The following is a 23,764-nucleotide window of genomic DNA, read 5'->3' as shown; positions in this document are numbered from 1 at the left end:
TCGCGCCGCCCGCACTTGGCTTATCAACCGCTCATTTCACGTCGATTAAGACGCACAGAATGGACCTGTCCGAGACGACCGAGCATCACGGAGATGGCTCGAGGACGCCTAGGCCCGGGAATCTGACGCCTAGTCCGCCAAGAAGTCGGGCGGGGTCGGTTGATGATGGCGGTGGCGGCGGCGATGAGGATGAGGATGATGATGAGGGGGAGCAGGAAGAGGGAGATGAGGTCGATGGGAGGTGTAAGGGCAATGGGAAGCGGACCCTGGATGAGAAGGGGAGATTGTGGAAAGAGGATGAAGGGGAGGTGGCTAGGTTGATGAGGACTGTGGACTTTGCGGCGAGGGTGAGTTCAGATGATCTTTGAAGGGCGCAGTGAATACTGGAGCTGACGGAGGTAGAAACATACTTGCCAGAGAAGAAAGGATTTAGACCAAACACCATAGTAAGCTATACTTCCTCTCCACAACAGATAGGGGATCTCAGCTGATTCATCCAGCATCAATCACCCAATAGTAAGCTGAACATGCCTGCTACAGCGGAAGACGAGCTGACTTGATCTTAGGCGGTATCGAACTTCCTCTCGTCCACCGGTATCACGGACGTACGGGTCCTGCAAGCTGCGATACTTCACGACACCGTGGAAGATACACCCACCACCATAGGTAAGTCTTGCTTTGAACTTTGTTGCAAAGAGGCCGGCAAATGAGCTCCGGGGGAGGCGGACACAGCGCCTTGAGATGAGCCTCACGATCGGAGCAAGTACCAATAACTCGAGCCACAGCTGATGAGGCAGAGGAGATCGCTGAACACTTCGGACCCGACGTAGCTCGTATCGTCCAAGAATGCACCGACAACCCAAACCTCTCAGGCCAAGGCGCAAAAGCCGAGCAGGTCCGCTCTGCGCCACACAAGTCGAAAGAGGCTCAACAGGTCAAGCTTGCCGAGTCAGTTGACCCACTCTGTTCTTGGCGACTGGCCAGACGATATAGCTGACACTACAGTAAACTGCACAACCTCGAATCAATCAGGAGAGCACCGCCTGTCGGATGGGGCGTGCGACGGGTCCAGGCGTACTTTATCTGGGCGAAGCAGGTGACGGATAGTGCGTAACTCTCAGCTTAGTCTGTCCCGGCGATTCCAAGGGAGACAAAGCTGACTCTGTATTAGTCTGCGGACCATCCCATCCTGCCCTCGCTAAACGGCTGCAGAGGCTATACGAGACGGCCTACACCGAGATTGACGGGAAGTACATCCCTTGTCATCCCGAAGTATGCGGCCCTCTGCTCGAGGTGCGTTTGCTCTGCTTCCCGCTGATGAAGCGAGCTGATATCCGCAGGAAGAGAAGTCGAGGATAGACAAAAGGTTGCATCACCTGAAGAAGGGCGAGAAGCCATGTCCCATGCCGATCTTCTTCTGATCTCGAGCTCGTCCATCCAGTTTCAACCTCACTATCAGTTCTCATATAGTTTTCCCCCGTGTTGATACTTTTACTACCCCAACAGGCGCGACTCTTCATGTTCAGATAGTTCGTACACCTTACTTTGTAGCCGCCGAATCATATCATGCACTCGACCGTCACCCCAAGGTGTTCAGCAAGGGAACGCCCACCAGATAAGTCCGGTCAGAGGTCGGTTGATGAGACGTCAACGTGTATGGCCTTTCAACGCGCAGGAGCAGTCCGGTACCCTGGGTGTCTGCGATCACCCCGACGAGCACAACGATTCGATATCTGCATACAGTCATATACACAAGTGAAAACGTCAACCCAAAAACGACATAATTGTAGATCGCCCACTCCAATGCCCACCTGCCTGACACGCCGAAATCACGCCGCAGCTGCCGCCTGGAAAGGCAATACACCCCTGAGGAACGTCAGCTACTATCAAAGTCTAGTTTTGCAGCTGATCAGACTTACTGGTCCCGCGCAGGGTCGGCCAGCCTGATGATCTTCGAGTTCTTCCCTTCGAGAGTGATACCGCCCATATCTTGCGGAGTGATCAGAATGTACTGCTTCAACTCGGCCGACCTCGCTCCTTCGATCTGGATGATTAGCCTGAGCGTAACAGCAGAAACAATGACCAATACACACCAGCATATGAGCCGCCAACTTTCGGTTGACGTTGTCAAGGAAGACATCCCACTCGTCGAGGCATCGTAGGGGTCCGCTAGCCGTCTCCCAGAGCGCGAGGAGGAAACTGATGGTAGAGAAGGACCTCTCACCACCCGAGAGGTGCTTGGCGGTCTTGATGAGCGCCAGAGCCGCTGCGTCTTGCGTTGCGCCCTTTTGCGTTCGAATCTGTACCATCAGCCAGGTGGCCACACATCGTCGCGAAAAGGGATACTGACAGTCAATTTGAGTTGACCGTGTTGGTGATCGAAGGCCAGACGCCCATCAAAGCCACGCTGCCCAGTGTTGCTGACAAATGCGCTCATCACCTTGATGCAGCAGCACTTGCGCATGTCGAGGAACCACTTCCCCCGCTTCGCCAGGTGTTGGCGTGAGAACTGTCCAGATCAGCTTGTGGGTCCCACAAGCGGTCGCATCCTTCTACTCACCACAATCAGGTCCTCCAACTCTGACACTCGGTGGTCGATACCCTGAAGCTCCTCCATGGCTCTGACGTACTGCTCGCGGACAGCGTCCACATTCAGGCCTTGTCTGGATCGTCAGCTCAGCGATTGCCAGCACAATGAATGTAATGTACCGTTTCTCGGCGTTGGCAATCGCTTTGGCAATCATTTCCTCTTCCTTCTTGATGGCCTGGGGAGTTCGCTTGGTGATGATACGCTCCGGGAAAGCATTGCAAATTTGCTCGGTCCATTGCTGAGCTCGTCAGCCTGCTCCCTCCCGTATACACGAAAGCAGCTTACCACCACCGTCTCATTGGCACTTTCGTATTCTGCCTCGGCGGCAGCGCGTTCTTTCTCGACTTTAGCCTGCTGCTTCTTCCAGTGCCCGAGATGGCCCTTGTTCGTAGCTCTCGCTTGAGTGAGAATGTGTAGTCGTTCCTGAGCAGTCAGAAAGGGCTAAAGAAGCAGAAGACCAAGACCTACCTGTTTTCGGGTACGCTCAGGGCCAAAGTCGTCGATCCGAGCATTGACATCGTCTAACCGAGCTTTGGCTGCCCTAGTATTCTCAGAGTGGGTTTGCAGCTCGGTCAGAGTACTGTCGAGCGAGATCTCCGCGAAGGTCCTCTTCTGCGCAGCTTCCTGTTTGTCAGCGTAGCGGCTGAAATGCACATACCTGCTTCATCATCTCAAGGGCCGTAGTTTCATCGGTCGCTTCCACCCGCAATTGATCGCGCAGTTGGGCGATCTTGGCCGTGACGCCCGGGATAGCGTTCCGGACCTTCTGCAGCAGACCCTGATCATCAGCGATGATAGATTTGGACTTACAGTCTCGCGTGACCAGGCCTGTTGGTGCTGATCTCGGATATCGCGAAGCTGCTGGACGTGGGCGTCCATTTCTGCCCGCTGACGCAGCATGCCTTCCAGAGCATACTTGGCGGCACTGGAGGGTCAGGCAGAGCCAAGCCGGTGTGCTTACTTGTAATCTGCGGCGACGTCTTTGACAAAGATTGGGGCACCTTTGTGAAGGGTAAGTGGCGTGGCGTCCATGTTTCTGACGATCAGCTTCGCCACATTGTGTAAAGACGAACATTTCATCGCTGCCGGGCCGTCTGGTACCCTCCTGCCGCACAGTCGGGTTGACTGAGAAGACGACTACCCTGTCCAGACCGAGTCTTACCAGCCGGTCGATCTCGGTCGTCGCCAGGCTCTGATCCATCGAGACAAAATTTCGCTCAATTTGAGCGTGATTGATGAGCACTCGCTTGACGTATTCGTCGGTGAACTACAATGGTCAGACAGGTATATACGCGAGTCCTACCGTGAGTTTGCTTAGCACAGTCTCGCCGTACATGGAATAGTCGCCACTCGAGTAGTCGAACATGTCATTTGACGAGACGTATACTGACGGACTGCCGCCACTATGGGGACTATAACCACGCCTGGAGTCAGCGTTACTGCGCACTTAGACGTACCTCTCGCAATCATTGAGAATCCTTTGCAGTTGCATCCTGTCCCGAGGGTCCTGTACGGCGAACGCGCACAGGAGGCGTCCGAGATTCGCCTCGACGATATCCTTGTATGCGGGGTCTTTCAGCTTGACGTACCGCCCGAGGGGTCCGACCGGCTTGTTGCCGTACCACCTGCCCCGGTCGATCTCGTGTAGCACCGATTGCACGTTTTTGCCGAAAGCCGCGAGTGGATCGGTCCTCTGGCTGTTGAGGTTCGCCAAAGCGTTCTGCTGGACCTGGACTACATTCAGGAAGTGCGAAACTTCGTCCTTCGTTCGCTCCACATCGGCATCGGCATCCTTGCGAGCTTGCAAAGCCCTTTCGACACCTTCCTCCTTCTTGGGAATGTCGCGCATGAGGTTTTGCTCTAGGGCGACGTGTTTGTCCAGATCTGCCTGAAGCTTGTCGTGGACAGCCTGGTTTCCGCCGGCCAGGAGCTGCCGCTGTCGAAGTAGCGCTCGGTCGTGGTGGGCGATTTCCCTGTCGGCATCGGCGATGCTCTTCTTGTAGTCGTCGACAGTTTCCTTAAAAGTCAGCCATGCTTGCTTTTCGACCCACCTGCAGCTCGGACATCTGTCGGCGCAAGGCATCATGCTCTGCCCTGGCCGCCTTGCGCTCCTGGTCGAAAGGCTTGCGGGACGCGTCATATTCCGTGATGGCTGCTTCCTGCTCCTGGATTTGCTGTTCTAAACCTGGAAGTTCGGCCTATGCATCAGCATGATTTCCGTCAGCAACTTACCTCGAGCCCGTCCAACTTTTCTTGGATACCTTGAAGTTTGGCTTCCGCATCCAACATGTTCTGACTGCAGGCGTCGCGGAGCTGCTGTCAGCGCGAAGCAGTGCGACGACGTACCTTCTCCTTCTCGATGACCAGCGCCCAGCCTTGCTCCCCCCTCAGATACTGCTGCTTTTCCTTCTGTTCCGCAATCTTCTTGGTCGCCTCTAGCTTCTTCTCCAGCTCGACGACCCGAGCCTGCTTGTCCGGTATGTCTGCCTTCATCTTCTTGACGGTGTTCTCCACGCCAATGATGTTCCGCGTCGCCTCATCGTACCTCGTCTCCATATCGGACAGCTGGGTACCCTTCATGAAGAACTGGCCGTCAGCATAGGAAGGAAAGAGAGCTCACCTTGTACAACGAAGCATCGTCCGCATTGTGCAAGAAGCTTCTCGCCATGTCCTGCGTGAGGACGGTAAGCGGCTGGTCGACGTCAATCGAGAAGGCTTGACAGATTGCGTCGAGCTCCGCTTTGGTCTTGCCGACTACCTTGCCGTCCTTGGAAGCCTTGAACTTCCACGAAGAAGCGCCGGTGCGATTGATGACCCGCTCAATGACGACGCTCGGCGAGTATATGTCATCTTTTCCGCGCACCTTATAGGCGTTATCTCCCTCGTTTGAGAGGGTGAGTGTGATGACGGCCCGACTTGCCGTCAGCAATGCCCTCGATGAGAACCTACTCGGCGCCACTCCTAATGAGATCTTTCAGACCAGCAGCTCGGCCCGTGTTGACTGCCTTGCCGCCAAGGGCGATAGAAATAGCGGTAAGAATGGCGGACTTTCCACCTTCGGCGTCAGTATATGCCCGAAGCAGCGAAGCGGGGAACTCACTTCCGTTGTGTCCGACAAGGAAGTTGATTCTCGTTCCAAACTCCACGGTGAGATGCCGATGACACATAAAGTCCACCAGTACCAGACTCTTGATCACGCCGGCTTCGGATGCCATCTGATAATCAGCGCGCTTTCGCTCTAAGCAGCAGAGAAGACGTACACCCTCATGCCCCTTCTTCGCCTGCCTAACAGCATTATACGCCGCCCTCGCCTTTTCTTCATCGAATCTGTTATCATCCTCCTCCTCTTCCTCCTCTGACGATGCATCGCCCATCCTATCATCGCCCTCGGCGTCCACGCTTCTATTGCGCCGGGATGTCCCGGACATTTTCTCGTGCTTGACTCGTTTGGTCTGGTTGAGTCAGCTCGGAAGGTTCAGCGCACTTGAGGATTTCCCTCACCTGCTTGTTACGCTCGTCTTCCTCATCGTCCGACCCATCTGGGCTGTCGCGCCTGCGCGAGGTGGGAGCCATGGTACCAAGGGTGTATGTGTCAATTTGGTAGAGATAAAGTGAGGAAGGTGAAGAAGGCCCAGGGACTTTCGTGGAGAGACGCGTCGAAAGTTCAACGCGTCCGAAGTCAAATCATTTTCTACCATCCGGATCCCGATGGTCACCTGGGGAAAGAACACTTATCGCGACCATACATGGGATGTACATCATGTAGAATGCGGGTAGGATCTACCAGCTTTTACCACATCCCCTTCACCCTGCCCTCGCCCTTTGTCGGCCCCAGCTGTGCCCACCTCACCTTTCCGCCACCCTCCACAAACTCCTCCGTCTCGCCATCAAGCTCCCCTGCGACAATCCGCTTCCTCACCATCTCCACCAACGGTCGTGCCTCATACGGCCGTATGTCCTCCTCCTTCGTCCCCACCGTAATATGCACCCCGTCCTTCGTCTCCTCCAATACCAGCTTCGCGAGACTCTCCATCCCCTCCTTCGTCTGCGGTTCCAGCTTCTCCACCACGATAGCCATCACCCGCCCATCCCACACCACATGCGTCATTTCAAAGTCCCACATCACACTACCCGTCTGTCCCGCTAGGCGAACGCAGTCATCCCATGCCCTTGCTTGGATCCCAGCTTCACCACCCTGCGCCGCCTTCTCCTCCGCGACATTCGTCTCGTGCACGAGCGTGATGTGGGGTTTGGTGATAACCCTCTCTTTTGCCTGGAGGGCGAAGAGGAACCGCTGCGCCGATTGAGCGAGGTCTGGTCGCATATAGTAGATGGCGACTTCGACGATACCCGCCAGATCGATCTCGGGCGCGAGCCCAAAGTATCGGATCGCCCGGCCGACCTTGGCTGGCGGGTGGTATGGCGTCGTGCTCTTGTATCCCCGCGCAGAGTCTAGAGCAGATCGGATCTGCTCATCGTTTACGCTTGGCAGCCCGAGTGACACCGAGAGGTCTGTCACGATCCGCCGTATCGTCTGCTCCGGCGTATCTGTCAGACTGACATCGACGATAGCGTCGAACTTTGATTCGTCCGGGTCGACAAAGTCCCGAATGAAGTTGCTGACTACCGCTTCGTGCTCCGCTTCCGCCGTAAGGTCTGGACGGAGGGTTTGGTGATTGTCGCCCCGGTCCTTGACGCGTTCCGAGCAGATCCGCAGCATACGGTGGTACGGCTGTTTCTCGACGTCCCAGAGGATGGCGATGAGGCGGACATTGTACGCTTGAAGATCGCGCGAGTTGTGAAGGTCGGCAAGCTCGTTGTAGTGCTTGTCTATGTGATTGTTTCTGCCTATCAGCGAGATGGACGTTGATGGCGAGAAGGACTTACCGATCGGCATACACCACATCATTTGTCTTCAACAGCTTCTCGATATTCTTCAAAAAGGTCGGAGCTGATCGCTTGGCCGTCACATCGTCGCTCTGGGTATGACCAAAGCCATACAGCTTCGCCATCGCCAACCCCACCAGCGTCTTGCCGCACCCCGGTACCGCACACGGCACAAGGATCGTCTTCTTTGGCAGCGCCGCCAAATCCCTTTCCTTCTTCTGCACCTCCTTCTTCCCCTTTTGCCCCTTCTCCTTCTTCTGCTCAGCCGTCTCTGGCAGCCCTTGGAACTTGTACGTTCCGGCCTGTCCCGCGGCCCAGACCTCCGCCCCCTCTCCTTCCGTCCACCGCAGGAACTGATCCCTGACCCTGACGATACTCCGGTTGAAGTCGTCAAATAGGCTCGGATCCGACTCTAGCGTCCGTCCCACCCAGTCCGCATAGACCGCTACCTCCGCCCGCTTGATCTTCCGCTTGACTTTCTGCCATACCTCCGCCTTGCCCTCCGGCGATAATTCCGCATTGTGCAGAGGAAGCATGGTCCGCGTCACCTCCCGCCATTGTCGGTAGAGGAGGTACGGCTCGTCGAATTTGACCTTGAAAAAGAAGGGCGCGCCGGGTCGGTATGGCGGCCGATCCTCGGGGGAATGTGGGACCTCACGGACGAGCGAGCGGACGACGAAACCCTCGATCATGTCGCCTCCCCACGAGCCTGTCTTGGCGACATCGTCGGTGAATTTGCGGACCTCATCGAGAGTGTCTAGGGTGACGACCTTGGTAGGGATAAAGCCAAAGTCAGAGGCGAAGGCCGTGACTTCGTCAGGAGGGAGAGTGGAGAAGTGGGGAGTATTGCGGTTGAGACCGTGTAGGTGGAGACCGGTCCAGTATTCGGGAGTCGCAATGACGTGCTCCTCGAATGAGTCATCGCAGAGCTGGCATTCAGCTGCGTACATTATTATTGCATGTGCTTACGTGCTCACCTCAAGTACAGCGCTCAGATTCTGGTCCCATAGCCGCTTCGCAAGCTGAGCTTCCTTCTTCCCTTTCGCCTTCAGAGTCCGCTTGACCCACTCGCGCCCTACCGCCGCATGCGCCCGGTCCTCCTTGACCTCCTCTGCTTCCGGCTGATCATTCGCCTTCTGAGCCTTCTTGCCCTTCGTGTCGCCTTTCACTGCTTTGGACTCGGCCTCCTTGAGGGTCACGGCTTCTCCCTCGGTCGTCGTGCCCAAGGAGTGCTTGGAGGCGACCAAGAGATGGGAGGGTGAAAGAGCAGAGATGAGGATGAGGCAGCCGTTGGACTTGAGGGTGAGGTGATATGGACCTTGGGTGTGCTTTTCCATTGCTTTCCACTGTGATGTCAGCTGTAGTCTCCCGAAGCACTCCCATCGCCCCGCCTGATCTTCGTTGTCGATCTTCTCTCTGCTCGTCCATGCTTCTGTTGCCGCTGTGCGAGACTCTGAGGAAGGACTGAACTCGCAGGATCCCTCTCCTACCCGAGCACTGGCAAAGACAGAGCTGTACTTACATAGGTCCACGGGACTTCGTCGATGTTGAAGAACTTGTCGTATCCCCTCGCGACGATCCTCTCCCTAATCTTCCGCTTTTTTGTCGGTCCTGCTCCCTCACCCCCATCCTCTCTGACATCTACACCAGCTCCTTCTACCCCTTCCACATTCTCTCCGTTCACCTCAGAGACCTCCCTACCCTCCACCCCTTCCAGACCAGGAGGCACCTCATCCCCCTCCTCCAGCTCCTCCGTAAACAGACCCCTCGCCAGTGTCGGGAACACATTATCCGCCTTGAAGTACATGTGCTCCGTCATCTTCCAGCTCGTGATCCGCCGATCACGTTGCTGCCCCGTACTGCTCCCTTCGCCGTTATCGCTGTATAGCTCGGCTGGGTAAACCTGGACGGTGTTTCGGACGGCTTTGGGGTTGGTTTCGCGGAGGTGGTAGAGGGAGGTAAGGAGGGCTGGGACCGACTCGGGGTGTTTGTCTTTGATACCGAGGGATTGGAAGGCCTTGGTGGTCTCCGTAAGGGAAGGCACTGGTGCGACTGATCGATCAGGAGGGGCATCGCCCTTCTGGCTGAGTACAGATTTTTGCTCTGCTGTTGGGACCTCGGCCATCGCAGTCAAGGGTCTTGGCTATAGAAGAGGCGATGAGGTATTGCTGTATCTAGCGATTGACCTGTGTAAGCCTGTCGGCAAGGGTGCTAGGCTAGACTGCTGAAGAACGATATATGACCGACTCGTCAAAAGTTCGAGAGCAGCAGCCAGGTGTACCCCGCACTTCCCCACATTCCTGGGCACCCCCGAATTCCTAATCTAAATTGAATTCTAATAGAAATGAGGTGAATTTACTAATCGGGATTACATTCTAGGGTCCTGTGGCGGCCCTCACTCGCTCTCGCTCAGCTCACTCACCTCCTCCGAACCCATTCACCTTCTCTGTCCTTTCTACATCATTCTTCTCCCTATAGAATTACAGAGCACACAGCTCACCTGTATCGCGACGCCCACAGCGCCCTCGAAACCCTCATACCCACCTCCCAGCCCACCTCGACGTGACGATCGCCACTTTCTCATCCCTCATGGACCCCACCTTGCGCTCATACCTCTCTCAGCTTTCCGGTTAGCCTCAATCCTCCATGGACGGTATAGACGGACCCCATCTTGATCAAGATCTATCTACCACCTCTCGCGCGCCCGCTCTACATCCTACCACCGCCGCCGGAGGCAGCTCTAGCCTATCCGGACCAGGCGATACTGTACAACACACGACCGAATCAAGCTCTAATCAGCACCGACCTACTCGTTCCAGCCGGAAGTCTCAATTGGCTACCTCGTCCACGGTCGCCAATACGGAAGCTACCACCAGCGCGCCACAAGCCGGATCATCCAGTGCTCCCCGTCCCCGCCGTTCCGCCCGTATCTCGCTAGCCGGCGTTCCTTCCGAGACAGAGATCGCAAGCATTGCAGGTAGCAAGAAGGCGGAGTCTGAAGTTGCAGCTGGCAAGAGAAAGTGAGTCACATTACGCCCTTCTCTGCACTTCCAGCGAGACCCAGCAAGCTCCAACCGAGGCGGTGGATGGGATGAAAGGAGGCCCTCGCGGCTGATTCATCTTTCACTCATCTCCCCTCCTTCTCTGCTCTACACATATCATCATGTGGTTCCTGATAATACTACTCGTTCTATATGCTAATTTCCTCAGACGCCGAGCGACCATCTCTCACCCTATTCCCAACGCTCCCGAACCTCCAGTCGACCGAAAGGGCAAGAAGAAGGCCGAACCCTCCCCTCCTTCCTCACCCTTGACTGAAGGTCCGTCCGATACCGAAGTGACGAAGCCACCCGCGAAACGTCTCCGGAGATCCGTTGCTGGACGCAGCGTGAAGGAAGAAGAACTGGAACCGGTCAAAGCGAGCAGTAGTAAGGGGAAAGGCAAGGCGAAGGCGGCGGTCAAGAAGACAAAGGCGAAGATGCCCAGGAAGACCTCTACGTGAGCTTACTACTCCAGAAAAAGATGGACTCAGCTGATATTTAGGCCTAAGAAGCGAGGAGGACAAACTGGTCTGCCGGTTGAGAGGAACAAGAAGGGGGATTCGAGTGAGTACCTAGCCGTACATGCGATGCCAAGCTGACCATTAGCACCCAAGCAGCTTATCGACGACGATATGGAGGGCGATGACAGTCAATGGGTGGACGAGAGAGCCGGGCCCTCTCGCTCGCGCCTGTCCGAAGACGAAGACGACAACATGCAGGGGTCGGAGCACGACGATGAGGATGACGACGACGAGGACGGGAGCGAGAATGAGGAAATGCCTCCTCCACCCGCCAGCGGACCCGGTCGGACCGCTTACGAGCGTCTCGCTCGTCTCGCCGGAGAGAGCGGGATGCACCTGGACGAAGCAACCGCCATGGCCCTATTCGGCGGGGACTTCCGGAACTTTGGCGGCATGTCCACCGGGATGAGCAGTCGCTTCAAGCGGCTCAAGAACAACCTCCGGTCCAAAAACATCTCCACCCGCCTCAGCGCCCTTCGCGAGTGCAGCGAGCTCCTCCTCGTCAGTAACGAAGACACCCTCGGCGGAACCTTTTCGACCAATACGTTTGCCACGGAGTTCATCGCTATCTTGAAGGGCCAGCCGAATATCGATGAGAACGGGGAGGATGCGGGACCGAGCAATGTCGAAGAGATGGACGAGGATGCGCAGCTGGCGGCGGCGCTCGCGATGAGTACGGGCGGGGCGATGCCCGCTGGCTTTGGCGGCGATAATGAGGAGGAGATGGAGTGTCAGCTAGTGGCGTGTCGATGTTTGGCGCATCTGATGGAGGCTTTGCCGGGGACGGGACATACGCTGGTTCATCTTGGAGCTGTGCCTGTGCTGTGCTCCAAGTTGAACGAGATTGCGTATATCGAGCTGGCAGAACAGACTCTCAGCGTGAGCTTCTGGGTCTTCCTTCTTCGTTAGATCAAAGCTGACATGCAGACCATGGAGAAGATCTCGGCCGAATACCCTGCCGCAATCGTCCGTGAAGGCGGCCTCGGCGCTCTCCTCAACTACCTCCCCTTCTTCTCTACCAACGTCCAGCGTACCGCCCTCACTGCTGCCGCCAACTGCTGCCGAGACATCGCAAGCGAGCACTATTCCAAAGTCAAGGAGGTCTTCTCCATCCTCCGGGACACCCTCACGCAGGCGGACCAGCGACTCGTCGAGCAGGCCACACTCGCCGTCGTTCGGACCATGGAGGCATACCGGCATAATACGAGTCACCTTGAAGGTCTCCTCGATCTCCCTACGGTAGTAGCTATCAATTCGCTCCTTCTTCCTTCTGGCGGATCCCCACTCGTCTCCCCTGCTACCTACACTCATCTCCTCCGGACCCTTACTTCCTCAGCTCGCTGCTCTGCGACCGTCACCATTGCATTCCTCGAAGCTGGAATGACCAACACGGTTTACCAGATCCTCACCGGTGTTCTCCCTCCGTCCGACAACTCGGCGGAGCAGGGAGAGTCGACCGGCGGACAAGGACTAGCGGGTGGCGTGGCGGATATGGCGGTTCTCCAGAACCTGGCCCATCGGCCGAAGGACCAAGTCGAGGAAACCCTGGCGCTCATCTGCGAGCTCCTGCCGCCAACTCCGCGGGATGGCGTGTTCGACTCCAAGGCGTACAGCGAGAAAGGGTTGAGTCGGATGAAGCGCAAGGGTGACAAGCCGGAGAAGCCGGAGAAGACTACCCGCCGGAGTAGCCGGACGGCGGAGAAGGAGAAGGCGGACACCGAGGCGATCATCGGCGCCGAATTCGACTTGCCAGCTGCAGCTGCTGGTCCTTCGACTGTTCTATCCACCCAGTCGACGCCCGGCGCGCATCTATCGGCTCTGACCAGCGCGCTCAATGCGTCGGGCATGAGCCAAGCGACAAAGGATGCCCTCTTGAAGCAAAAGAGGGACGCCGAGACGCAGACGGAGCAGCGGCTGAAATTGCTTTCGGAGCACCCGCAGCTTATCGGTCGGTTCATCCAGTCGATCGTGCCGGTGCTGGTGGATGTTTATGCGGCTTCGGTGGCCGCGAGGGTGAGAACCAAGGTGTTGACGGGGTTGGTCAAGGCGATTGCATTTGGCGGGTCGGATCATTTGCGAGCTACGCTGCAAGTAAGTCCAGGGTGTGACTAAGGCTGACGTCAGTCTGTACCTATGGCGAGCTTCCTCGGCGCCATCATCTCGTCCAAGGACAATCCTTACTTTGTTCTGTGCGCGCTCCAACTGGTCGAGCTTCTCGTCGTTAAGCTCAAGGACATCTACCAGACTTCCTTCATGCGAGAAGGGGTGGTGTTCGAGATTGAAGCGTTGGCGAAGCAGGAGCCAAGTACCGTCAAGGCGGCTAGGGAGAAGGAGCAGGCCGCACTCAATGCGGCGGTCAAGACGGAACCTGGAGAGTCGAGCTCGCCAGCTCCTATCCCCGTCGCTGGGCCGTCTACCGGTCCCGGCCGGACCGCCTCCATCACGCATATCCTAGAAGACCTCAAACCCCTCTTTGGGTCTTCTGGGCTGCCCGAGTCGTTCGGCGCCATCCTGGCGGAACATGCCCGGCCTGACCCCAACTCGCCGCACAGACACGGTCTCGTCAACCCCCTGGACGTCAACATCTTCCGCGCGCGGGTCATCGTCGCCAAGAAGCTGTTTGAAGTCGGCGGTGACCACCACAGTGCCGCGGTCGAGGTACTCGAGAAGCTCGCGGACCAGGTCAAGTCCATTCTTGCCCCCGCGGCTTCGGACGGGGAACTCCGGGACGCCCTGGGCGATATCGCGTCCAACTTTGCGAGCGTCGACCGATCGCTGTCCTCCTTTGAGCTGCTCAAGTCGGGCCTCATCGATGGTCTGCTCGACTATGTCGAAGTGGACGGGACGGTCAACTCGGAAGATCGCCGAAGCCTCCTCTTTGAGGTATTCTCGGATACGGCCATTTCGTCGCCCAGTCCCCTCGTCATGCTCGTTCGACGCCTCCACGAGTCGCTCGGCCGTCTGGAGAACTTTGAGGTCGAAGCTGCCTTTAACGGCATTTCGGACTCGTCCCGCCCGTCTTCGTACAATCTCGGTCGGACGATGCGGATCCGTCTCCAAGCGGAGGACGGGCAAGACGTGCCCAAGCAAGTGAACGCGCTGAGCGTGACGATCCAGGCTATCGCGCCGATGCAGGCGCTGCACGACTTCCTCAGGCCCAGAGTCGCCGATCCGAACTATATGGCGCATTCGGCAGGTGGGCTGTTTGGGGCCGCTGGATTCGGTGGGATGGGCATCCCCAGGGGAGGTGCAGGCGGACCCGGCGGAAGTGGGCTAGGAAGCAGTGCGAGTCGGATCTTGTCGGCCCTCGGAGGCGTACCTCATCCGGGCGGTAGTAGCGCTGCGGCTGCTCTCGGAGGGTTTGGCGCACCCGGACCGTCTGGTATCGCCTCATCCGCCCCTGAGAGTGGAAGGATGGAACCGCCCGCACCGGCTTCGGCACCAAAGCCTATCGAAGCGCCAAAGAGGCGTCGGTCTGCCCGACTTAGCGCCGCCCAGACCGGCGCAGATGCTATTGACGAGGATGCGCCTGGTCCGTCTGCCTCGGCGGCTCCGGCTCCGGCTGCGGCGCAGATCCAGGCTTTATCGTCAAGTGCGCCGGAAGCGTCCATGTTCCCGGCGATGCCGATGGATCTGGACTTTGATGATGACTATTCAGACGAGTACGAGGAGGAGGTTAGCGTTTCGTGTTTGAGCGTTGGGCAGTGCTGATGACCAGGTGTTCGAAGAGGATATGGAAGAGGAATTGATCAGGCCTACCGAAAAGGTGGTCAATATGTCGGTTGCGCCAGGTGAGCTTCACGCCACTCATACCGGTGAGCTATAGCTGACCCATGCAGATGGCTCGCGAGTCGAAGCCAAGACGCCCGAAGGAACGCGAGTCGCTACGCCCTCACAAGCGGCTCTCGCGTCCCAAGCGGGTCCTTCGGCCGGTACGCCCCGTTCCGCCTCGTACGCCGGTGCAGTCAAGACCGCTCCGGTAGATTGGCACCTCGAGTTCAGCCTCGGTGGCCAGCCCGTCTCCCTCGAGGATACGATCTACGGTGCGGTCCACAAGTCCAGGGGCGGCCCCGCGTCTCTGGGCGGTGTTCACGGTGCGGCGGTTGTATTGCGCTTCAAGAAGGTCGACGGGCCTGCTACTAGTGAGTTATCAGTATAGGCGGAGCTAATGTCTAGAAGCCCCGGCTGATGCGCCGTCCCCTCCGACTGCGACTGGGACTACTTTACCGTCTGCTTTCGAGCCCGATGCGCCGACGTCCAAGATTCTGCGATTGTTGCGCGTGCTGCATAATCTTGTAATGGAGGAGACGGCGGTCAGGGACGATGGCAAGGTCGACAGGTCGTTGTTTGTTAATAACAAACTCACTGCGAAGCTCGGCAGACAGCTCGAGGAGATTATGATCATCGCCAGGTGAGCTTCTTGAGCCTCGTCTACGAGTCTGAAGCTGACCGGCAGTAACTGCCTCCCCGAATGGGCCATTGAACTTCCTAAACACTTCTCCTTCCTATTCCCCTTCGAGACCCGATACTCCTTCCTCCAAGCCACCTCCTTCGGCTATGGCCGCCTTATCGCCCGATACCAAGCCGCCCAACTCGCCCGATCCGCGGGAAGCAACCACCGGCGAGACGACCTCTCGCACCTCTCGCGTATCGTGCGCCAAAAAGTCCGGATCTCGCGCTCGCAACTGCTCGAATCGGCGGCCAAGGTGTTGGAGCTGTACGGGACGAGTAATGGGATATTGGAGGTAGAGTACTTTGATGAGATTGGGACGGGTCTCGGTCCGACGCTCGAGTTTTACTCGTTGGCGAGCAAGGAGTTTGCGAGGCGGACGTTGAAGCTCTGGAGGGACGAGGATGAGACCAAGCCGGGGGCGTATGTTTTCCATCCGAAGGGACTGTACCCTTCGCCTGCGGGACCAGCGGAGGAGTCGTCTAGTACACCGGGGTGAGCTGCCTTATTGAGGAATTTTTGAAGTAAGAGCTGACGATCCAGGTCCAAGATGGCGTGGTTCAAGACCATCGGTCTCTTTGCGGGTCGAGCACTCCTCGACTCCCGAATCATCGATATCAACCTCAACAAGGTATTCCTCCGCCTCATTCTCGGCCAGCCGGTCAAGAAGAATATCGCGACTCTGAAATTGGTGGATCCGACTATTGCGAGGTCGATGGAGCGGCTTCAGGCTTACGCGGAGGCAAGGAAGGAGATTGAGGCTATGGCGCTGGTATGTCTGCTTTCTCAAAGCTGATGTGCGATGAGAGAAAGAAGCTGATATGGTAGCCAACACCTGCCAAGAGAAACAAGCTGAACTCGCTCTCGGTGAACGGTGCCAAGTTGAGGGATCTTTCACTGGACTTTACGCTTCCGGGGTACGATATCGAGTTGAAGGTGAGCTAACCGGAACTCTAGCTGAGCCTGGGTGGTAAGCTGACTGTACAGCCCGGCGGATCCGCTATCGACGTGGACGATTCCAACCTCGAAGAATTCCTCGAGCTCGTGCTCGAGCAGACGCTGGGCGCGGGCGTCACTCAGCAAGCTCAGGCGTTCAAGGAAGGTTTCTCGATGATCTTCCCGATCAAGGATATGCGGATCTTTGCGCCAGAGGAGCTGGGGTTGTTGATTGGGAACGCGGATGAGGATTGGAGTCGCGAGAGTGAGTATCAGCTTCTGGATGAGGTGCAAAGACCAGTAAGCTGATCAGTCAGCGATCGAGCATGCCATCAAGGCCGACCATGGGTATACGCTCGAGAGTAGGGCGGTGCAGAACCTGGTGGAGGTCATGGCGGGGTATGATAAAGAGGAGAGGCGGCAATTTTTGCAATTGTGAGTTTAATTTGGGACTGGTATGGACAGCGCTGATGATGCAGCATCACTGGTGCTCCCAAGCTACCTATCGGCGGGTTCCGAGGCCTCACACCGCCCTTCACGGTCGTACGGAAACCACACGAAGCGCCGTTCAGGGCAGACGATTATTTGCCTAGTGTGATGACTTGCGCTCAGGTCAGTTGGCAGGTGCCGCAAATTGGTGGTGCTAGAAGCTGATAAGACAGTACTTGAAGATGCCGGACTATACGTCGAAGGAAGCTCTGGACAAGCAGCTCCGCCGGGCCATCCTCGACGGCGGTGGCTCGTTCCACTTGTCCTAGGCTAGTATGGTCGAGGGGAGTAGGAGAAGTAGGTGAAGGGTGGCAGTGTGAAGTATGATGTTTAGACGGATTGAAAGTGAATATGTATCATATTACCCTGTTCAGCTGTATGTGGAGAAGAAGCGGTGTGAGAGAGAAGAGGGAAGGGCGGGGGCCAGAGGTGGGGGATTGTGGGGAAGACCTGGCGGATCGAAGCGAAGGGGTCTTATTAGGCAAGGGTGGAGAAAGGCGAGCACCCGGTCCAGCGATTGACAAACTCCCATATCCGTACATCACATTACCTCAGATCCCTTGATCCCCTTACCCTTCCCTCATCCTCCACTTGTTTCCACCCATCGCCCACCCCTCTAGTGGGCTCTGCTGCTGAGCGCTGAGCGCTGAGCTCCGCCACACCGTCGTCTGAAAGACAGGGGGGTCGAATAGATATGGGCGGTTGAGGAATGTTGAAATGATTCCGCTTCCTCTTGACGCGTTGGCCGTGGGTGCAGCGGCAGCCAGCAACAAAGCTCTCCTTGCTGTAACTCTTCGCTGTATACCTCTCCTTACAGCCTATATCTCTAGCCCAGCATGTCGTTCAAGAAGGATGAGGAGTCAGGCGGAATGTGTAAGCTGGCAAGCTCTCCTCCCAGCCTCACAAAGGCGTTTGAGCCAAAGCTGACCCTCTCAGCGTTCTACCACGACAAATCCACCGTCATACAAGAAGCTCGCTGCTTCAACGAGTCTCCCATCCAACCGCGAAAATGCAGGGCGCTGCTCACTCGGATCGTGTACCTCCTCTACGTCGGTGAAACATTCACGACGCAAGAGGCGACAACGCTCTTCTTTGGCGTGACAAAGTTGTTCCAGCACAAGGATGTCAGTTCGCGAGTGCCTGGTGTTGGACAATGTGCCCAGAGCTGACGATATAGAGCGCGCTCAGACAGATGGTCTACCTGGTCATCAAGGAGCTGTCCACTATTGCCGAGGACGTCATCATGGTTACTTCGTCCATCATGAAAGACATGCAGCCGAATTTAGAGGTGGTTTACCGCCCGAACGCTATCCGAGCTCTCGCGCGCATCATCGATGTGAGCTGATCCGCCCACACGTCAGACGGAGACAGGTAGCTGACATTACAGGCGCAATCCGTCCAGTCCGTCGAGCGCTTCTTCAAATCCGCCCTCGTCGACCGCTCCTCCTCCATCTCCTCCGCCTCCCTCGTATCCTCTTACCACCTCTACCACCTCTCCCCCTCCATCATCAAGCGCTGGTCGAACGAAGCGCAGGAGGCCGTCAATGCCAAAGCTGTCTCCAACTCGTCATATGGCGCCGGCGCGGGCTATCTCTCCGGCGGCTCACAGGGCGGTTTCTCGGCGGTCGCGAGCACGAGCTACATCATGCAGTACCACGCGCTCGGGCTGCTGTACCTCATCCGAGAAAAGGACAGGATGGCCATCACCAAGATGATCCAGCAGTTTGGCGCGGCTGGGAAGGGCGGAAGCTCGATCGTCAAGAGCCCAATGGCCATTTGCATGTTGATCCGGTTCGCAAGGAAAGTGATGGACGAGGACCCCAAGTGAGTTTGCACACGCCCTGGAATCGGGATGAGGATCGCTAAACTGATCCCTCAGTGTCCAGAAACAAATGCACGAGTACCTCGAATCCCTCCTCCGCCACAAATCCGACATGGTCAACATCGAAGCCGCTCGCGCCATCTGCGAGATGCGCAACGTTTCCACCGCCGAGCTCTTCCGCCCCGTCGCTGTCCTCCAGCTATTCCTGTCTTCCCCGAAGGCCATTCTCAAATTTGCCGCGATCAAGACGCTCAACAAGCTCGCGCAGACCCAGCCGGCTGCTGTCACCGCTTGCAACTTGGACATGGAGAACCTCATCACCGACTCGAACAGGAGCATTGCTACCTACGCCATCACTACTCTGTTGAAGGTGAGCTCCCGACATCTCGAATACGGCGACGGATAGCTGACATTGCAGACTGGCAACGAAGCTTCGGTCGACCGGCTCATGAAGCAAATCTCCTCCTTCATGGCCGACATCACCGACGAGTTCAAAATCATCGTTGTCGACGCTATCCGCTCGCTCTGCCTCAAGTTTCCGACCAAACAGGCAGTCATGCTCTCCTTCCTCTCTGGCGTTCTGCGCGATGAGGGAGGGTATGACTTTAAGCATGCTGTCGTGGAGGCCATCTTTGACATGATCAAATTTATCGGCGACTGTCGCGAGGCTGGTACGTCTATACTTCACCGATGTGGGTTATGCTAATGATCAGCCCTAGCGCACTTGTGCGAGTTTATCGAGGATTGCGAGTTCACCAAGCTCTCTGTCCGGATCCTGCACCTCCTCGGTATTGAAGGGCCCAAGACCAAGAACCCTACCAAGTTCATCCGTTACATCTACAACCGGGTCGTCCTTGAGAATGCGGTCGTCCGGGCCGCGGCGGTATCGAGTCTCGCCAAGTTTGGTGTTTGTGTCGAGGACAAGGGGGTCATGCAGAGCGTCAATGTATTGCTCAGGCGGTAGGTCGATCTGGTGTATCAAGTGCAGAGGAACTAGCTGATGAGGTAGATGCCTTGACGATGTGGATGACGAGGTTCGGGATCGGGCGGCGATGTACATCAAGGTGTTGGAGGAGAAGCGACTTGCGGATGTGTTCGTGCGCGAGGGTGAGCTAACCAGGCCCGACTGTGGTCGTCGAGCTGATCAGCCAGAGGCGACGTTCTCGCTCGCCGCGCTCGAGTCTGAGCTTGTCTCGTACGTCAATGACGCCGGCCGACACAACACCGCCTTTGACATTACCTCTATCCCCAAGATCTCTCGCGACCAGGCCGCTGCGCAAGTCGCTGCCGCCCGCCCATCCGCTATCGAGTCCATCAACGCCGGCCCCTCCAAGGCTGCCGAGCCAGTGGCCTCTACTTCGACCGCCGCCGAGACGCAGTCCGCGTACACCGCTCAGCTCTCCGCCATCCCCGAGCTGGAAAACTACGGCCCCATCCTCCGCTCCACGTCCAAGCCGACCGCGCTCACCGAGAGCGAAACGGAATACGTCGTCTCTGTCGTCAAGCACGTCTTTGCCAAGAACATCGTCTTCCAATTCAACGTGTCGAATACTATACCCGATACCGTCTTGGAACAGGTATCGGTGCTCATGACACCTTCGGAAGGATCGGGACTCGTCGAGGACTTTATTATCCCCATTCAGAGCCTGACTGCTTCCGCCGGCTCGGGTCAGGTGTATGTGTCCTTCACGCGCGAAGAGCCCGAAAGTTACGCGAGCGGGAGCTTTGGGTGTACGCTCCGGTTCGTCAGTAAGGAGGTGGACCCGACGAGTGGGGAGCCAGAGGAGGAGGGATACCAGGATGAGTACCAGATTGAGGATTGTGATTTGGGTGCGGGCGATGTGGGTCTGCTATTGGATTCGTACGGAAGACCGAAAGCTGATAAAGTAGTACATCACCCCCACGTATGTCACGTTCCAGAACGAATGGGAGAAGTTGGGATCCGCAGCGAGCTCGACCGAGACGTTTGCTCTGTCCTCACTGGAGTCTCTGAAAGGTATGTCATTGATTCATTTCAGGCCCGTGTGCTTGCTATAGCTGACGCGTCAGACGCCTGTAAATCCCTGATCGAAGTCCTCAATATGGAAGCCCTCGGCGGGTCCGAATCGCCCACCTCGACATCGGTGCACACGCTCAATCTCTCGGGAATGGTCAGTGGTGGTGGGGGCAAGGTGGTTGCGCGCTGTCGGATGACGTATGCTTCGGGCGCGGGCGTGACCCTTGAGCTGGCGGTCAGGGCGGAGAAGGAGGAGGTGGTCAGGCTTGTTATGGGTGCTATCTAGATTAAGAGAGTCAGGGGGTTTGTAGATCGCTTGGATAAGAGTCTGAACGTGGTTCTGGGTCATCTGGTAGTGTCGAACAACGGCTTCTGGGATTTGCAACGTCGGATAATCTACGGGGTATACGCTGAGTCGACGAGTCAGAGCTGAGTCAGGCGAAAGCGCGAGGAATGTGGAGTCGGAGTGGTCCGGCCGGGCGAGATGCTCACTGACCAAGCTCGAGACTGGTTGAGTTGTACATTGTCCTCTCTTCACCTTGATAGCCCTGTAAGAGAAAGTGATATGCGCCTCACTTCAGCCTCAAGCATCATGTCTAGTATATCTCAACGATCGATGAGTTCCTCGGCCCGGAAGGTGCCCCTCCTCCTGACTCCCGAGGCGTACAAGAAGCTCCCGAAGGTATGTCCGCGGGTCAAACAGATCCAGCAGTCAGCCAAGCCACCAGGGACGGCAGGTAGCAGCTGCCTGGCCTTGCTAGCGTTGACCGCCTCTGTCATGACATTGGGAACACTGTGAACATCAGGCTGATCTACCAGTCCTCCACCATCCCCCTCGACGCCTCATGGCACATGCCCAACTCCCCCCGGTCGCCCATGTCCGAATACCTCTCTGGGCCCCGTCTGCCCCGTGCGCGCCGGTGGGACCTGGACGAAGTGGCCGAGCTGGCGGGCGAGAAGAATCTGTTGAATCTGACGCATATGTTGCCTAGTAAGGAGAGGTTTGTGGAGAAGTGCCGTGAGTACCCCCCTAGTCCAATACAACGGCCAGGAAGGCTCGGTGGGACTTGAGCAGGTCAGCCTGGGCTCGACTAGGTCGGATGAAGGATCTATGCTGGCCGAGCAGGGCGATGCAGTGCATGCGCTGATATGATAGGCAAGCTGGGGATCAAGGATGATACCCATGTTGTCTTGTACGACTCTATCGGTGTCTTCTCGTCTCCTCGCGGCGCATTCACCTTCATCGGTGGGTCACAGCTGCCCTACTTGGAGTTCTATCCGAGGCATGCTGATCCCGTAGCGTTCGGCCACGAGAAAGTGTCGATACTGGACGGCGGACTGCCCAGGTGGATAGCCGATGGCGGGGAGGTAGAAGTGGGCGAGACGAAGGAGTCTGAGGGGGTTGCGGCGAGCGAGTACAAGGGGGCGGAAGACCGGAGTGCGGAGTTCATCCGATGTGAGCTGCCATATGTCGAAGTCCTGTGATCGGGCGGGAAGCTGACTTGGATAGCGTACGAGCAGGTCGTGGAGAACTCAGAGAAGGGGCCGGAAGGCGAGGTGGTGCTGGATCATCGACCGCTACCGAGGTACGCATCATCACCACTTCACTCTATCCCACTCAGATTCGTCACAGACTGGAACCCGTGCCAAGCTGATACTAATCAGGTACACCGCTGAAGCCCCCGAGCCCCGCGCCGGCCTCTCAACAGGGCACATCCCGCACTCCCTCCCTTTGCCCTTCTCATCCTACCTCAACCCCTCCTCCTCTTCCGTCCCATACACCTCCCTCAAGTCCCCTGCGGAGCTTCGCGAGGTGCTCATCCAGGGCGTGGGCGGTGAGTCGGCATGGGAAGCGGTCACCAAGGGGGAGAATGGGGTGGTGTTTACGTGCGGGAGCGGCATGACGGCTGCGGTCGGGTGGTTGGCTAATGAGGTGGCTAAAGAGGATGGGAGTGGGGCGGTCAAGACGGCGATATATGATGAGGTACGTCCGCTAGCTGGTGTGGAGTGAGACACCTCCGAGCTGACCATGCAGAGCTGGACCGGGTATGCGAGTCGGCCGGAGAGCAAGATTATCAAGGGAAAGAGCCCAGCTTAGCTGGATCTTCGGCATTCTAGAAGCGGATAGATGGAATGATACAAATGTAGCGCTTCATCATGCTTGTACTTTCTAGCCCGTCCCAAGCAGAGTCGCCTTGTTACCACAAGCTCGTTCGGTCCCAAACTTCCCAGCTGGACCTCTCGCCCGACCGTTGAAGAGCACTAACGCCTCATTCCTCAGCGGGAGTATATTTTGCCACCACAGATCCACCAGCCAAAAGTCGGTAGACCACCTTGATCTCTTGCGCATAACTCATATCCATCACTTCCAAGGTCTGCGAGCTATCAGAGTACCATCCGCCTCGTTTCCTCTCACAAACACATCACTTCAGCAACATGTCTTACCTTTTCGGCGGTGGAGCAAGTGGGTTCCTTCATGGCAAAATGTTCCATCGGGATGGTTCGCAAGCTGACTTGCACAGAGCAGGACACGGGCGCGGTCGACCCGGTCAAGATGGAGATGGCCGTAGCAGAGCTGGATATGATCACTGATGTCTTGTGAGCACTCCCATCTGCTTCTGCCTTTCTGATATGCTTAGAGCGATATACAGAGCTGACTCGGTAGCAACCGCCTCGTCACCTCATGCCACCAAAAATGCATCCAGCCCAACCCCCAATCACACCGATACGCAGAGGGCGAGCTCCTCAAGGGCGAAGCAGTCTGCATCGACCGGTGTAGCGCGAAATTCTTCGAGGTGAACAAGGTGGTCGGGGAGAGGATGCAGGCGATGGGCGGGACGGCACAGGCTACGGGAGGGTTTGGTGGGCGGTAGATTGGGGAGCGTCAGGGAATCAGGATGGGATGAGAAACATGTATCGAATACCCTGCTCCATTATCGTCTCTGAAGGATACTCGATCTGCCAGGCGAGATACAGGAGGGGACTAGCTCTAGATGGGCCGGTAAGATACATTGATGATTCCTCGACAGAAA

General features: G+C 57.0%; 7 protein-coding genes across 7 annotated transcripts; 5 read left to right on the top strand and 2 right to left on the bottom strand.

Moving 5' to 3' along the window:
- Nucleotides 1-59: 59 nt before the first annotated feature.
- MKK02DRAFT_16019 (uncharacterized protein) lies at nt 60-1,421 on the top strand (the record flags this gene model as incomplete). Its single annotated transcript, XM_053085565.1, has 9 exons — nt 60-158; nt 249-347; nt 403-446; nt 501-516; nt 567-666; nt 798-948; nt 1,006-1,106; nt 1,172-1,293; nt 1,341-1,421. The coding sequence occupies 9 exons, from the start codon at nt 60-62 to the stop codon at nt 1,419-1,421; spliced, it is 813 nt and encodes a 270-aa protein (XP_052944716.1).
- A 408-nt stretch (nt 1,422-1,829) lies between these two features.
- On the bottom strand, nt 1,830-6,163 carry MKK02DRAFT_37814 (P-loop containing nucleoside triphosphate hydrolase protein; the record flags this gene model as incomplete). The annotated part of the gene is made up of 22 exons (XM_053089798.1): nt 1,830-1,866; nt 1,920-2,044; nt 2,094-2,300; nt 2,351-2,509; nt 2,561-2,663; nt 2,710-2,828; nt 2,876-3,013; nt 3,059-3,214; nt 3,249-3,368; nt 3,401-3,515; nt 3,552-3,626; nt 3,664-3,857; nt 3,894-4,014; nt 4,048-4,607; nt 4,642-4,788; nt 4,823-4,903; nt 4,937-5,176; nt 5,211-5,505; nt 5,540-5,645; nt 5,691-5,805; nt 5,851-6,042; nt 6,092-6,163. 22 exons carry the CDS (start codon nt 6,161-6,163, stop codon nt 1,830-1,832), a joined length of 3,477 nt encoding a protein of 1,158 aa, XP_052944715.1.
- Nucleotides 6,164-6,380: 217 nt separating this feature from the next.
- On the bottom strand, nt 6,381-9,602 carry MKK02DRAFT_16435 (putative tRNA ligase,putative; the record flags this gene model as incomplete). Its single annotated transcript, XM_053085633.1, has 6 exons — nt 6,381-7,434; nt 7,478-7,734; nt 7,798-8,406; nt 8,455-8,823; nt 9,000-9,091; nt 9,179-9,602. 6 exons carry the CDS (start codon nt 9,600-9,602, stop codon nt 6,381-6,383), a joined length of 2,805 nt encoding a protein of 934 aa, XP_052944714.1.
- A 1,548-nt stretch (nt 9,603-11,150) lies between these two features.
- On the top strand, nt 11,151-17,183 carry MKK02DRAFT_34358 (uncharacterized protein; the record flags this gene model as incomplete). Its single annotated transcript, XM_053088919.1, has 14 exons — nt 11,151-11,918; nt 11,967-13,130; nt 13,164-14,129; nt 14,157-14,714; nt 14,758-14,830; nt 14,879-15,181; nt 15,216-15,450; nt 15,496-15,984; nt 16,033-16,261; nt 16,318-16,425; nt 16,477-16,690; nt 16,743-16,860; nt 16,905-17,037; nt 17,088-17,183. The coding sequence occupies 14 exons, from the start codon at nt 11,151-11,153 to the stop codon at nt 17,181-17,183; spliced, it is 5,454 nt and encodes a 1,817-aa protein (XP_052944713.1).
- Nucleotides 17,184-17,750: 567 nt separating this feature from the next.
- Nucleotides 17,751-21,018, top strand: MKK02DRAFT_16171 (adaptin N terminal region-domain-containing protein; the record flags this gene model as incomplete). The annotated part of the gene is made up of 11 exons (XM_053085588.1): nt 17,751-17,787; nt 17,851-18,038; nt 18,092-18,250; nt 18,302-18,738; nt 18,794-19,106; nt 19,155-19,407; nt 19,450-19,696; nt 19,746-19,843; nt 19,889-20,577; nt 20,627-20,732; nt 20,786-21,018. The coding sequence occupies 11 exons, from the start codon at nt 17,751-17,753 to the stop codon at nt 21,016-21,018; spliced, it is 2,760 nt and encodes a 919-aa protein (XP_052944712.1).
- Nucleotides 21,019-21,297: 279 nt separating this feature from the next.
- MKK02DRAFT_16024 (Rhodanese-like domain-containing protein) lies at nt 21,298-22,830 on the top strand (the record flags this gene model as incomplete). The annotated part of the gene is made up of 7 exons (XM_053085568.1): nt 21,298-21,414; nt 21,552-21,750; nt 21,889-21,978; nt 22,033-22,188; nt 22,243-22,318; nt 22,398-22,716; nt 22,768-22,830. The coding sequence occupies 7 exons, from the start codon at nt 21,298-21,300 to the stop codon at nt 22,828-22,830; spliced, it is 1,020 nt and encodes a 339-aa protein (XP_052944711.1).
- Nucleotides 22,831-23,168: 338 nt separating this feature from the next.
- On the top strand, nt 23,169-23,605 carry MKK02DRAFT_37809 (Tim10/DDP family zinc finger-domain-containing protein; the record flags this gene model as incomplete). The annotated part of the gene is made up of 3 exons (XM_053089797.1): nt 23,169-23,196; nt 23,255-23,330; nt 23,398-23,605. The coding sequence occupies 3 exons, from the start codon at nt 23,169-23,171 to the stop codon at nt 23,603-23,605; spliced, it is 312 nt and encodes a 103-aa protein (XP_052944710.1).
- Nucleotides 23,606-23,764: the final 159 nt, after the last annotated feature.

The sequence above is a fragment of the Dioszegia hungarica genome (genome assembly GCF_025882075.1).
Source record: "Dioszegia hungarica strain PDD-24b-2 chromosome Unknown MKK02contig_11, whole genome shotgun sequence".
Classification (NCBI taxonomy): domain Eukaryota; kingdom Fungi; phylum Basidiomycota; class Tremellomycetes; order Tremellales; family Bulleribasidiaceae; genus Dioszegia; species Dioszegia hungarica.
This window is presented reverse-complemented; position numbering and strand designations above follow the sequence as displayed.